At 40.1% G+C, this 14,894-nt stretch overlaps 1 protein-coding gene across 2 annotated transcripts in view; it reads right to left on the bottom strand.

Moving 5' to 3' along the window:
* Window positions 1-14,894, bottom strand: part of EBF2 (EBF transcription factor 2) — a 148,308-nt gene that overhangs the window by 20,691 nt on the left and 112,723 nt on the right. For both annotated transcript variants that reach the window (XM_042801561.1, XM_042801562.1), the window contains exons 8-10: window positions 9,904-10,021; window positions 7,953-8,083; window positions 7,308-7,434 (exon numbers count right to left, since the gene is read on the bottom strand). In XM_042801561.1, the coding sequence (XP_042657495.1) occupies window positions 7,308-7,434; window positions 7,953-8,083; window positions 9,904-10,021 (376 nt within the window). The remainder of the gene's footprint in view (window positions 1-7,307; window positions 7,435-7,952; window positions 8,084-9,903; window positions 10,022-14,894) is intronic.

The raw sequence follows: 14,894 nt of genomic DNA, 5'->3' as shown, positions 1-14,894 counted from the left end.
GAATGAAACTATCAAGTGAGACAGACTATTATACTGATCCAGATTCACTGTTTATCTGTGTCTGTCTTTGGTATAACAACATGAAGGTAAAAGGTCATATTCCCCACTGAGATACGTTTTATATTTACTTTTTATTAAATAATTATGGCATGGCATGAAGTTTAAATATTACAGGAGATAATCAAGTGGGAATTGAATAGAGAAAACCCAGACCTGAGAATTTAGTCTTGGCTATACTTAGAATGTCTTTGCTCTCCACTGGGAGCCATTCTGGTTTGCTTAAGGAGTTTAATAATACACATTTCAACTGCCACAGAATCTACATCCCATTTGGGGAGCAGGGTTTTTTTTGGGGGGGTGGGGGTGGTTTTTTTTTGCCAATAATCCTGAGAATTATAGGCCAATTCTCTCAAGAGCCTATACATCATTATGTGCCATTTCTCTTCTTGATTACAAGTCTAATCAGTTAAGTTATATATATTAAGCTAAGCAAAAGCAATGTAAAATATATAGGAATTTAAACATATATGTATACATAGTTCACTAAAAATAGCTAATGGGAATATACAAAATGCTAATTCGGGAGGAAGAAATTGGCAGTTATTCAACAAACATTTTTCCAGTGGATTGACATGGACATTTTCATTCTGATAGACAAATAGCGGCAAATAATTTCTCAACAATGTTGAATTGTTCTAAGAACTCAGCCATTTTGAATCAATGTATGTATTATGTCTTTCAGCACAAAAGGTTTTCTGTACAGCTTGCAACAAAATTTCCTGCTACTAGTTTTACTCATTAATGAAACAAAAAGATCTGTCATGAAATCCTGTTAAAAATGAACATCCAACATTTGTAGATGTAAATGGTACCTTTACAACTGAAGGTCTAGATGTAGAATCCACCAGCAAGTTTAAAGAGCTTCACCACAATACCACTTCCACTGAGAAAAAGAGCTACTGGAGCAGTAGTGATTTATCTATGTGTTACATAGAAATATGCCAGAATTCTATCCAAATGCTTTTCGGTTCATGAATTCAGAGACCATAAAGGGGTCTGACACAGAAGCAGGCGGCTCATTATTTCCTACAAATCATGTATCTGAAGTGAAACCCCCAAGAAAACTGATTCAGGTACAGCAAAATCCCTTTGGCAACTCTCAAATCCAGTGTTTCAGGCACAAGGGGTCTCCTGAATTTCCCAGAGCATAGTTTAAAAAATTGTGCATGACGTGATGAGAACGTATGCAAAAAAAGAGCAACCATTTAGTGAATAAACTAAATTGTTGGTTAGTCTAAAAACCTCACTCTAGCATAACTGTTTTAACAACAGGATTGTTACAGTCAGCAGCAGGGAGAGGTCTAACTGCCCCACAGCCTGCCTGCCTTTATTTATGGCAAGGCTCGAATAGAGTATGGCCCAGTTCTTCCTCTTTTAAATTGTTCCTTACCCTCCAAAATCCACAATTTAATTTTAAATACAACTGTCCAGCTATTGAGAATCACAGAGATAGAAGAAAAAAAAAAAAAAAATTCTCACACTTGAGACACGGTGCCATGACATCTGCAAAACGTGAAACAGCAGCTCAGTCCCATTCATCTCAATGGGGACCGACTCAGCCGGTGATAACAGTGCTGACATTTAAAGTATTCATTATTTCACCACACATCAAAGCACCTATGCCTGTTGAAAGAAGATGATGTTATGGAGATCTGCACGATTTACCAAGAGTGACGGCTCACCCTGATACTGCCAGTGTACGCCCTGGGAAATGTGCACTCTCCCTCTCCGCCAGTCGAAAAAGGGCCACGTTCAGGGACCTTGGCAAAGTTCTGCAGCTCATCTTTGCTTTACTCCAAAGGGCAGCAAGTCCTCTGTTTGTAAAGTATGAATGAGAAGAAACAAAGTATGCCCACCTCTAGAAACATCCTGAACCCAGAAAAGTGAGCCAGAGGGAGTGTAGTATTTCCAGCATGATGCATAACCTTCTTAAAGACATTAACATACAGAAGAAGGCACCAGTGGCCTTAAAGGCTTGAATTCAAACTTTGCACTACTGACTACCTTCACTCAAGCCAACAGCAAAGCGATGCTTGGTATTCACCCTACAGAGTAAAACATTTCCATGTTGCTGCCCTACAGAAGCTCACTTGCTACGATCATGCGAATCCCGGTATGTACATACTGGTCAGCCTGCTCCAAGGGGCAGGCTGTGGTCTGGAGTTGGCAGGGTGGTGCTAGAAGCGTTCTGCCAGTGGTCCTGTGTTCTGTTTGCTGCGTTGGGAACGGCTGTTCCAAACACCCCACACCAACACGGCTGCCTCCTATTGCAGGTGTCTTTGGCGGGCTGAAGCACAGGCGGGAGCTGTTCTCTGCAAAAGCTTTCTGCCACACCGCTTGTGTTCTGGCCAAGTGAACTCGCTCTTCTAATTTGTAGAGCTCACTGCATCCTTGTACGTGTTGTTTCCCACAAGCAGATAACAAGACTTTCTCAAATCTACTTACAAGCTTTAGCAAACCAGTACCCTCCTATCCTTGGTACGTGGCAGAGAGACTGATACAGTACAACGCAGGAGTCCAACATATCCTACAGATTATTTTATATTGCATTGCACTGACAAGTTAACCCCTGGAGGATTTCTGCTCAGAGAGGAAAATTATGTTCAAAATCTCCCTGATATACACATTTCCAGGTTAGCATCTCTATGACAAAGTAAATGCAGAGCTGTGATCAAACTTAAGATATGAAAGCCTACAAGACAGATCCTCAGCTGGCGTAAACTGATGTAAGTGATATTAAAGCCAAGAGAACTATAATGGAACTACTTACAGCGCCAGAGAATTTGAATTTGTGTAGTATTAAAAGCGGAATATGAGGCTACTGCTAGATTAGCAGCAGAGAACAAATGTCTTATTATTGTAGGACCAGCCGATGAAAGAAAAGCAATTCAGAATATGGAGAAATCTTTGCAACCCGTATTCTCACCAGATTAAGGTACACATGGGGACTAAATGTTTAGTTGTAGTGATTTAAAAATAGACTCTTTATCTCTCACTTTAAGTATATACTTAACTACTAAAGTACGTAAATTGGTTCAGCAACTGCCATTAACATATAACAAGCCATTTCTCTAGATTTTTGCTATACTCTGTAGTACACTGTTAGATGTCCATAGAATCCTCTTGGCTTCGCTCTTACAAAAGTTTTCCATCTGGGAACCTTATGGAAAAGTCCACACATCACATTTCGGCGATGAGAGGAATTTGATGGCTGAGTTGCAGCACCCTGAATGATAGCACTTAAGAGCAGAAACGCTGACAGACCCATAACTACAGCAATGCTAGCACAGCACACTTCGCAAGGAGCCTATTATAAATACACATTACAGGACGCATATGAGCTCCCATAACAGCTCCACTGTGGCATTTAGATTTACCCTTGAAATTTATATCTAATTTTTATATTCGTCTTTTCAACAGTTTATCATTTTCTTCTTCAAACAACCTGTCTTATTGTGACTCTTGTAAAAAAAATTTAAAAAGATCAAGTTTAATCAGGTCAAAAATTAATATTTGATTGTATATGAAATATTGAGGGCATAGGCAGATACACCCAACACTAAGATCACTGGTTTCCTGTTTCCATGTTTTAGCAGAGTATTGGTGTTCTGGTGAATAAAGGATATGACTAGAGCCCACGAGATCTATTTCCCTGCCTACCTCCAGCTTTCCTCTGTCACCACAGGCAAGTGGTGACTTTCTTCACCACTTCTCCACCATCTTTCTTCATCCTGCCGCGGCAGTGTCTCATGTATAAAATGGAAGCGTGTGTCTTTCTGTAACTGGTTGCCCGTGCCTGACGCAGTGAGGCCCTGATGAACCCTCTGAGCTCTGGTTTTATATGAATAATTATTCTTGTTATAGCTGTGAAGTACCTATCGCCAGCTACTCGGTATTTTTCACATGACTTGACCCTTCGCGCTTTTCATGTGAGGTTATATCTCAGTACTTAATAATTATGAAGGGCTTAATACAACATGACCCTGATAGCACCAGGGCTGCTAGTTGTTGTTGCTCTTACTAGTTCTGACAGAACTACATCTTCCCATGCTTTTAGTTTTCAGGTTTTCACGCTTTTCAGTCTCCTGGGCTTGATAGTAATGTCTCTACATTTCTTAGGTTTTTGCCAAGTGCAAGCTGAAAGTAAAGGGAAGGTTAGAGGAGAAATTCTCATTTATAGAGGCAACTACAATTCAAGAGGGAAGCGGTCTTATTTATGTCTAAGCCTACTGCATTCTCTGAAAGGTTATCTACAAACTTTGTGACAGCTCAGAGGAATATATTGCAATATAAAGTACTACAAGTCTCAAGAAAATAATCAATTATTATGAAAATAATAAACTTCAATTATTATGAAAAAAACCAACAGATTTTCATTAAGATGCACAAGACTACCCTACCAATAATTATAAAATCTATTCAAATTTCTCTTCAGTAGTTCATATGATATTTGACTGCTACGCTCTAGACAACAAATAGCCGCGCTTCTTTGCAGCTACTAAGTACATTTTACAGAGCGCTGTGGACACACACATGCATTCTGTGGGAAGTGGCATTTGATCTGGTTTTCTGAGGCTGTTTTCTGGTAGCTTCTCTGCGGTCTAATAACATGGTTGAGCTCTTCACCCTTTCTTTCAGTGGAGGATTCATTTAGATCTTTCCGATCACTTTCCATTTCCACAAAACTGCTGGAACTGCGCATCTTCAATGCTCTTACCTTTCTGTTAAAATCTGATAGAAATTGCTCAAGAGGTTCAAAAGCTGTTGTGAAAGTTCTGAAGACAACTTACAGGCAGAAGGACCTTGGCTGCCCGAGTATGACTTGCCTAGATTAAAAATCAGTGCATTTGTTCACAGCAGTTTTCTGATAGCACTGCCGCAGAAAGAAAAAAAAAAAATGCCACCGTGTTATTTTCATAGCTTAGAAGTTGTTTTTACTGCTATTAGCAGCAACAACCTGGGGGAATTGATTACACAGGTGAGCCTCCACCTAATAGTTATGTTTATCATTTTGCCTGCCATGGTGGGAGAACTGCAGGTTCTTGAATAGACAGATTGAAAAGTTGTCTGTTCTACCCTTGCTCTAACAGCTCGGCATCTTCTGTGAAATGCTGTTTTGTAACATATGGCAGTAAGCACCCACTCACTCCTCAGAGAATGCTAACAGATATCCCTATGCCAATAACAGCAGTAGGACAGGGATAGTATATTTAACTTTCTTCTCTTCTGCTGGCTCCTACATACATCTTCATGTCCTTTTTTGTGGAAGCACTCTAATTAACATGTCAAAGAACTGCACTGCGGTCTGACTCAAGTCCCCCCTAGATGGTACAAGGAAGCCTTGCACTTAAAACAGTTTTACAATAGTAAGATGACTTTTCTTCATAGAGGAATACACATTTCTATTACACATCTCCCTGTCAGTCCGTTCCTAACCCTCATTCAGCACAGGTACCAACAGCACACAGATGGTGGCCCTCAGTAATACTTGTCTTGAAGCCGCTGGGAGAGCAAGGCCACCAGAAGCAGAAAATGGCAAAGAAGAACCTGTAATAATAATTAAATAATTATCAGTCTCTCTTCCCCGGAAGGTGAGCGCGCCAGGCCGAGTGCAGCCGGCCCAAGCCCCGTGCCGCACAGGAATCGGCAACACCGCTCCCGTGCCGGGGAAGTGCCCGACGCCGCTCAGGTAACCTGTCCCGTCTCCTTACAAACACGACCGGGTTTGCACGCGGATTTGAATCTTTAACCTCTTTGATGGCTTTGCCAGCTCTCTCTCAGGAAAAGGAGATAGGTTTAACCTGCTCAGGCACCAGATTCGTCTTTTCCCAGAGAGCAGTGAATGAATGCACTGCCTTAGAAGAAAATGTATTTCAAAAGCTTTTGGCCAGATCCTGATCTCACAGGTCCAGGAATAATTCCAGAAGGAATTTGCATTGCGCTGGGGTTATTTTGGTGCAAAATCAGAAGAAAGTCCTAATCTCTTTGAGGTTGAATCAAAGTCTGATGTGGTCAATGGGTATCATTTCAGTATCTTCAGTTAATCATGGATCAGACCTCTATCATAACAAAAATAATCCTTTTTTAGTTAAGCTTGTATAGTATCTAGTAGAACTGAAGACTTAATTCTCGCTGCAGGTTTCTAGGTGTGGCAGTTGTATGAATAAATACCTTTCCACATATAACTAAACACTAATTTAGCATAAAGGGTATATAAAATGCCCTAAGACGGTAACAGGTTCCTCACAAATCATTGGTTCTTTCTAAAGTCCCAAAGTGTCAGATTTTAATTAAATTTTTTCTACTTTTGTAAAAATTCTAATTCACTCAACAGGTAGTTCAGCTTTTACTTTAAATTTTTTAATAAAAAAATTCTTGGATCTTCATTATTATTTTTGAGTTAAATTATGTTTTAAAATTTGATTATTATAATATGTAAAGATTATTCAATGAGGACTGTTGGTGGTAAGAGGCTTAAGAAAAATTAAGCAAATCCTTTCATTTTGAGAAATCTGGATATGATTTGATGGGAGCAAATCATTCAACAAATATAAATCCACCCTTTTGAACTTGGCACACTGTTATTCTCCAGCCATGCTTAATAGGCTTCAGAAACATTAGGGTATACAGTATATGACGTCACTGTTACTACTGGTACTGAAAGTTCAATGAGATGGTCATCTGATCCCATCTGATTTTTTTCTTTCAGATCTATAGGTAATGTTCTCCTGCTAGCAGAGGTGAATATAGGGCACTAAATAAGTTGATAATACATTTAAGAATAAAAAAAAACACCAACAGATTTATTTTCCACTCAGCTCATTGGCTTCTCTTGATACAAGATGCTCTCCCTGTCCTCTGGGATTATCTTGAAAATGAAAGGTTACCCCCAGCGAGAGGGAAATGTAAAATAAATACTGTTATAAATAAAACATCTTCCAGTATGTAGAACAATGCTATCGTGTTCCTGTACACTCAATGTATCTATAGGCAGACCCATATTGTAACAGCATGAGCTCTAATCTGGAAAAAATATTAACATGTGTAGTAACAGTGCCTTAACACCTCTGCATAACAATGAAGCTATCTCCTTACATGTCCAAATGTCACAACTAGCCGAGTGGCCTTCAAACAGCAAGAGGCTAGATAAATAAAGCAAGCAAGCAAGCAGAGAGTTGTCAATACTGATTACCAAAACAAAGAGGCTCTGAGCTTGAGCTCCTCTAGCGTAAATCGCAATCACCTACCTGTGTAAATAAACCTGCCCGGTGCACCTTTGCAAAACTGTTTGGATTTGTATGATAATGTCACTTCAACCACTCCGGGAATGTGACGTGGAGGTGTCTGAACTCGAATGGCATGAGGCGTGATAAGCTAGGAAATAACAAAAGGAGAGGCATGATGATGGCATGTCTGTGTTATTCCGCCCACTTTCACTTTTCACCCTTTGTGAGTAAATGCATTGCTTATTCCTATACAGGAAACATCAGATCAGGCAAGTGATACATCTGGTCTAGTTTCTTGCCTAGGATACATTCTAGGACAGTCATCAGGAAAATGGCACTGCTTGTGCCCATTGGTTAATTGCTGGCTTGTATCTGGACCCAGAGGGAATTCTTTCTCCTTCCCAAATTGTAACCCTTTATTTTTTTACCTTTACCTGTCTCCATATGCCTGTTACTGAGCAGCTGGCCTCCGTACCACCACATAGCAAGAAGTTCCACAGAGAAAACATGCTCCATGAATTTCCTTCACAGAGGTTTACATGGCCCGCCTTACACGCCACCAGTTTTGTATCATTATTGGAATAGGAATTAACACTGCTGCCCTTCCACTTTCCTCTGAAAAGGAACGTTTCTTCAGTTTCACAACAGGGAGGCACCTCTACCTACCTCACTCCATACAAGCATGGTTCCAAATACAACTTGCAGCCCATCAAAGAAGTTGTCTCCAATAATGATCACCATTGCTCCCCCTGTAGTCCAACCTTCACTTGGGCTGATTGCTTTGATGCACGGCGTGGCTGACCAAAACAAAAAGGACATCAGAGCATCAGGTTATGGTTTCTTTTTCCCCACGTGGCGTTGAGACTGTTTGTAATACTGGGTGTAAACCCTTGCAGCCAATGGGTGTGAGCAGCTTCTGTGCACATGAAGCAGTGCTGGGTCATGGTGATGCAAACTGTAGCGTAGAGCAGCTTCACCTGTCCGCTCCCCAGCTGGCATGAATTCCCTAGTGCTGACAAAGGCCTGGGACAAGTCCCCTCCAGCCATTCACCCATGAAGGCTGCTTTACCATTCCATGAAGCCAAATAAATAAATAAATAAATAAATAAATAAATAAATAAATAAATAAATAAATAAATAAATAAATAAATAAATAAATAAATAAATAAAAGCATGTTTTCTGTCTTGCTAGTGTTAATTACTTGCCTATTCATTACTGGCACTTAACATCATGTCATTAAAGCCTAATAGGCCAACTGTAGTGGGTGTAAAAGTGAAACGCTTAAATGATTGTGCAGAGGCTGTTTAAAAAAAACCCCACTCATTAGCATATGACCACACAAAGCTAAAGCCCGTGGAAAGAGAGGTAGATTACGATTTATTAAGTTTATCAATGGGTAAAGAAGATACGGGAATATCAAATGTTTCCTTCAACTCCTATCAGGAGACAATTTCTAATAATTTTCTTGATTTTATAGAGCAGATTTTTTTTTTTTTTTTTTCTTCTCTCTTCCATATGTTCAAGGCCTCTGGACCATACATCCCATCAGGAACCCAATATGGTTTCCAGGCCATAACCAAAGTCAATCCATCACTCCATTCCCAATGTTGACAGGGTCAGAGGTGGAGGGGAACTTTGGCAGCGCTCCAAAAACATGAGACTCCTTTGAACAGCCAGTCAATCACATCCAATCAGTCAAGGAAAAACTGGATGGCTTCCTAGGCTAGGAATCCTGGGATTTTCCTTCTACCATTTCACTGCCCGCTGGGGGAGAATTAACACCACTCTGAATTCTTTACTGATTCAATCATTTTCTTCCAGTTCATTAATTCTTCTTTTAGGTTGATATAGGGCACAGTTAAGAAGTGGGGCAGCAAAACATTATAATGAAATAATATCCTTGCTTGTCTTTTCTACTAACATCACTAGCTCTTCTCACTTTCACTAGCTGCAGGGGAGGGAAAAGTAGACACAGATAGCATTTTCTAGTAATTTTGAGTACTGTCTGTGTGCGGGAGGCGGAATGTATTGGTAATGAATGTACGGAAAGGGAGAGGAGGGGCCAACCATTTTGAAGCTTAACAGATACAAGTATTTGTAATTGCTTTAACATAGTCCAAAACCCATCCCGTGGCCAGCCATGAGTCTCGCTTAGCCAAACAAACTCAAATCAATTAGTGTCATTTTCCTTCTGTGCCTTGTTATGCTTTGCACTTTGTTTGTGTAAGGGAACTAGTGACGCTTTTTCATACACATCTTGTGCTGTAACAGTTCTGTTTAACGAAGATGTCACGTTGCCTAATTTGCCTGAAATCAAATCTATCCCATCTGAATGAGAAGTCTGAAATTTAGATAATACTTAGTGTTTCTGTGTTTTTAATCTTTGCAGTACAAATTATTTAATAAATGGGGGATAGGGAATCACTCTCTTAGATGTAAAGAGGATCACATTTTGCATGCAGTAGGCACTTTTCCCGCCTCTTCCTTCTCTAAACCCCCTGAGGTTCTGCAGTTGCCCCTTAGCTCTCCTTCCCGCCTGAAAACAAACAGAAAGGGAGGAATAGGTAACATGCTTTTGCCTTCATTTGTGTACTGTTCTTCATACAAATATCCTACCTTCTGAGGGGTCAAGTCTCCTTGCCCTCCGTCCATGCTTGGAGTTGTTGTGAACAAACATGTTGTCAGACACTGCCAGTACATGCCCATCAACATTCACTGTTGTTGACAGCACAACCTAGACAGGTAGAAAGGGAAGAAAAAAGGAGGCAGGTAAACAATTTACTTTGAAATTCAACTTGTTAAGTATTAATTATTCAGTTTAGTTAAAAACCTGTTCTGTTTGTAAAATGGCATCATGTCCTGCAGGATCTACTCCCCAACAAGAAGGGGAAAAAATATTTTCAGCCTTTATTCTACGCATTAATTCCATTTAACATAGCATCCTAAGGGCCATATAAAGTCCTTACTGTATAATGAACCAGCTACTGCAGATGGCCCTAAATTTCGTTTCCTATGACGCACTGCAGCACAGCTGATGGCAGAGGTCTGTATATACCAACCAGGAGGGCAGGCTGCGGAGCACCACAGCAATTTGCCCTCTGATACACACATGCGGATTCAGAGCCATCTGCTGTACTGCGCACACATGCAAATGTATCCGCATCTGCTTCGAAAATACAGGTCTCCATTGACTGAGCAAAATGGCAGCTCCTACTACGTGAAAACAGTACCTAATATCACGGCTGGTTTTTGACATACGTGTGGCTCGGTGCCTCTTGAAAATCATCTGAGCCTGAGGACCCCAAATTGAGCAGCAGTTTTTAAACCTTCGCCTCCATGACTTATGTTGCTGGGCTCCAATAGCATATGAATTCTTAGAAGTAGTAACTGTATGTGTTAATTAATCCCCCTTAGTTTTCCCTTTACAATACAATATCCAAAGCTGTAAATCCTATAAATCCAGAAATATGTGTGCCTTTAATCCCACAAACTTTTAGGAAAAAACAAACAAACTGTGTTTTAACTACTGAAAGAAGATGCATCTGATTGAAACTTTCAGGTTTCGACCATTAATCGGTGTAAATCACTTTAACTCCACTCAGCTGCCACACAGCTACAGTAATTCCCAGCTATTGAGCATCTGACCCTGGATGTGTTCATGAATTTTCACAGATACAGCTGTCATAGTCTAGGTAAGAGAATGTCAAGCTCTAATTGTTGATAAAACTATATTCAGCATATAGCAGGAGAAACCTGGCCCCCCTACAGGATTATGCTAGCTTAAAGAATCCTTTCTTTCTTGAGACAAGTTTAATTCATTCCAAAAGGCTCTTGTCATACTGTACTCTTATACTTCTCAAGCATTCTTGTCACAAAATGTGTTGCTTTTGTGTGCCAACTGATTTCATCATTGCACATTTGGGTGGAGTGAGACTCCTATCCAAAGTGAACATTTCCCGCATGACATAGCTGAACCCACTCAGATGCACTTCATTATTTTCCGTTAAACAATGGAAATAAATTTTAATCTCTCACTGGCCAGCACAGAGCACACTATGGCAACAGGGGAATAGACCTGAATTATTCCAGTGTCTGAAATATTTACGACAAGTGTTTAAATTGTAACCAAATGTAAATAAAAAGTATATCATATATATACAGTTACACTGTATAATATATACATATCTGAACTCACATAGGCAAGGTATGTATGTGATAAACACACACCCACATGCTCTCAGTATGAGATCTTTATAAGATATGCAGACTTCAAGTACACACACGTTCCCTGTTTGAATAACCGTTTGGGTGTAAATGTTGCACACGATACAAGAGCCACACTTCAGTAAGAGTTGTAGAGATCCCTGCAGTATGAGTAATAGTAAGAAACAGTCCTCTGTTTAGAAGACAAGTGCTGAGCATCCTCTATTCCCTGAGCCAGCAGGAATAGAAGATGCACTTTCAGACCTCTCTCCATGAGTGGTTCCATTTTTATTCACCTCTCCCATTCATCACAGGAGGGTCAAAGCCACTTGGTGTTTCACAGGCTGGGACCTACGGTAAATGAATGCAGCATTCTCAGGGACAGGACCAAATGTGAAGTTCAGATCTGGACCAGAATATTCTCAGAGTTTTGGACCTTATTTGCAGAAATCTCTAAGGTACTGCTGAAATTCAGCAGAGACCTCTGTCGCCTTTGCTACAACCCTGCTAGCCAACTCGTTATCGATGATGTGGAGTAAGAACATGTGAGATTATGGACAGAAAAATTACTGAACTTCTTCGCTTTGCTCCAGTCATTCATTATTGCCTGATGAAGATGGCAATCCAATTGTTATATACCGAAGATTAAAAAACAATGTTTTATGGATAAAAGGAAGAGGAATGTGCATTCCACTATGGTCTCTAACTCCCAGGCCCTTCCCTTTCACAAGCCAACTGCTTTCCCCCAGTGAGTATTTCCTGGGTCATGAAGGGTGACCCTTTCCATCTGGAATCAATCAGTCAACTCCTGACAACTTCCTGAAACACCTCACTCCATTTCCTGTTCTCTCCCCCTTCTTTCTTTCCCCCTGGTTTGCTTCACTCTTCAAAACTGCAGGCCACAGCAGCTTAATGTTAGAGGGTCAGACACAGTTAGACTCCAAAACACTACACAAGAACACCTTTGACCTTCAAAAATCTTTACATCTTAGCTAAACAAATCAAGGTCAACGTTTCTTACCATTACCTTGTTAACCATTTCTATGCATTTTTGCCAATACCCTTCTGAACATTTATTTATCAATAACACTTGTTCTCCTAACATCGTAAAATATTCCAGGCCTTTTTTTTTTTTTTTTTTTGAAAACCTGTATTAGTGCTGTTGAAAGGAGATGTGCAAACTTCCCCGGAGATTTAAATTCTCAGATTTGTCCAACAGCACTGGCAAATTAATGGCAAGAGGTTTTGGTGCATTTTTCTTTTCCTGATCTGATGGCATTTCTTCTGTATGATAATTTGGCTTCTGTGCCTATTCAGCTAATGCTCTTTTACCTAAAATCAGTAGTTAATGCAAAACGTAATCCTATGGGAATGACCTGAGAACATCAAAATACGTCAGGTAGGCCACGGATTCTGATAATGGTAGCTGAGGGCCAAATTTGACCCAGACAGCATAAATACTAGAGATATTGTGCTGCCCAGCGGCTGGGTCAACATATCACCTTTGCTTGAGTTTTAGAGGACAATCAAGCAAGCAAAAAAGAGGGCAATGTGTTATTCCTTCATCCATCCAAATGTAGGCTCCATCTCTAGGAACAGCCAGGGAGTTACCGGCTTCTAAGCGGTGTTCGCGGCAGTTCTTAAAATTCTCTCTGCAAATCTGCAAGGGTCTTGTTATTAGCTATGAAGCCACAGACATAAACCAATGATTCCCCAGCAGTACTGAAGAAATGCATGTGCTGTATCTCCACATTATTTTTGTTTCCCAGGTGGATTTCTGTAATGTAATCCCTGCTCACAAACCACAATGAGGGACTGTCTTTAGTATGTTAAACTCAGGTTCTCTGAGCTGCACTGCCCCTTCTTTGCCTCCCCTGCACAGTTCAAAGTGTTGTATTTCTTTACAAACCTTTATCTGGGTACTGCAATTTTTCCTCCCCCATCTATACATTATATTAGTATTTCTATAGTCTAACGTATGCTCCTCTTCAAATCATATATGCAAGTAAATACACATCATCATATATATAAAAGCTGTATCAGTCATAGACACCTATTTAGACATATGGTACAAACATTCCAGGCATACAGGCATTTACTTACATGTAACATATCTCATCACTGTGTAAATGATCTCTCTCAAAAAATTCCTGTTACCATTCCAAGTGTGGAAAAAATTCTTTATGACATTGTACATCTGGAAACAATATTACATTCCTGATGCACTTTCCCTTATAACTCTCTAGTCACAGCACCATGTTATTTTAACTTTTCAAAAGAATAACTACTATGAGGATTTTAAAAATTATCATCATTATTATTATTTTCCAGCTGGGTGGAAGCAAAGATGTCAGGCCTCATCCTGCTGTCTTCACTTGGACAGGGCTCCCATTGATGTCAATAGGCGTTTTGGATGAGCGAGTAATACAGGAGTAGACGCTAGAATATAATGTGTTTGCTTCATAGTTGGATTAGGAATAAGATAAACAATGTGAAAAATGCCACCAGCTCAAAACTTCCATTGAATTCTTTGGGAAATCCTCCTCAAGACCCTGAGTCTGCTGCAAACACTAGGCTAACAGAAAAAAACTATGCACATGGCCTTCATTTCAGGCCTCCTAAGATTATAGGGGCACAGGGGTAGGAGATAACTCCTGGGTCGCTGACACCTGGTCTCCTGCTATTAGAGACAACCAAACCCTGCAGCTACTTTTATAAAATTGTCTTCAACCATTTCAAGCTTTTGCCTTTGGTACTCCTCTTATTTTAAAGCCTGTTTGTCCTGATGGTTAGGAAACTTATGGTTTACAGCCTAAATTTATTCCTAGTCAGTTTATACTTAGCACTAGCTTTAAAATTATTATTTCCCATTCTGACCTACCTTAGGATATTTTTAGACAGCAGTTATGTCCCTTCTCAGGGCAGTACTTGAGCCAAGCTCTCATCCTCTCCCTAGTCACTTAATGACCCATTCTTGCACCTGTTCCAATTTCATGTGCATTCTCTTCTGAATACAGTTAAACCAGTCTATTGTATTCCAAACAAGAAATCACTGGAGTACAATGGTACAAATGCAGCCTTCTACTTGCAAAGCTTACCTGGGGCATAGTAGAATCTCATCTTTACCTGGGGCATAGTAGAATCTCATCTTTACCTGGGACATAGTAGAATCTCATCTGTGGTTCGTTTTTAATAGATGATACACAACTCTGGCAACTCGCTGCCACAATAGCTATTTAGTCTTCAGATCTGAGCACATTAAGCTCCTTGAGTGTTTTTTCTTTTGCAGTTGCAGTCAGTCCTTTCCTTACTCATACAGAATCTAAAATAACACCACCTTTTGTTGGGACAGTCACTGAAGAAATCTGCCACCCACTAATACCTCTATACTCTGCTGATACTAC

Source organism: Tyto alba, unplaced genomic scaffold (assembly GCF_018691265.1).
Source record: "Tyto alba isolate M040663 unplaced genomic scaffold, T.alba_DEE_v4.0 Super-Scaffold_34, whole genome shotgun sequence".
NCBI classification, from domain to species: domain Eukaryota; kingdom Metazoa; phylum Chordata; class Aves; order Strigiformes; family Tytonidae; genus Tyto; species Tyto alba.
Note: the sequence above shows the minus strand (reverse complement) of the source record. Positions and strands in the feature narration are given on the sequence as shown.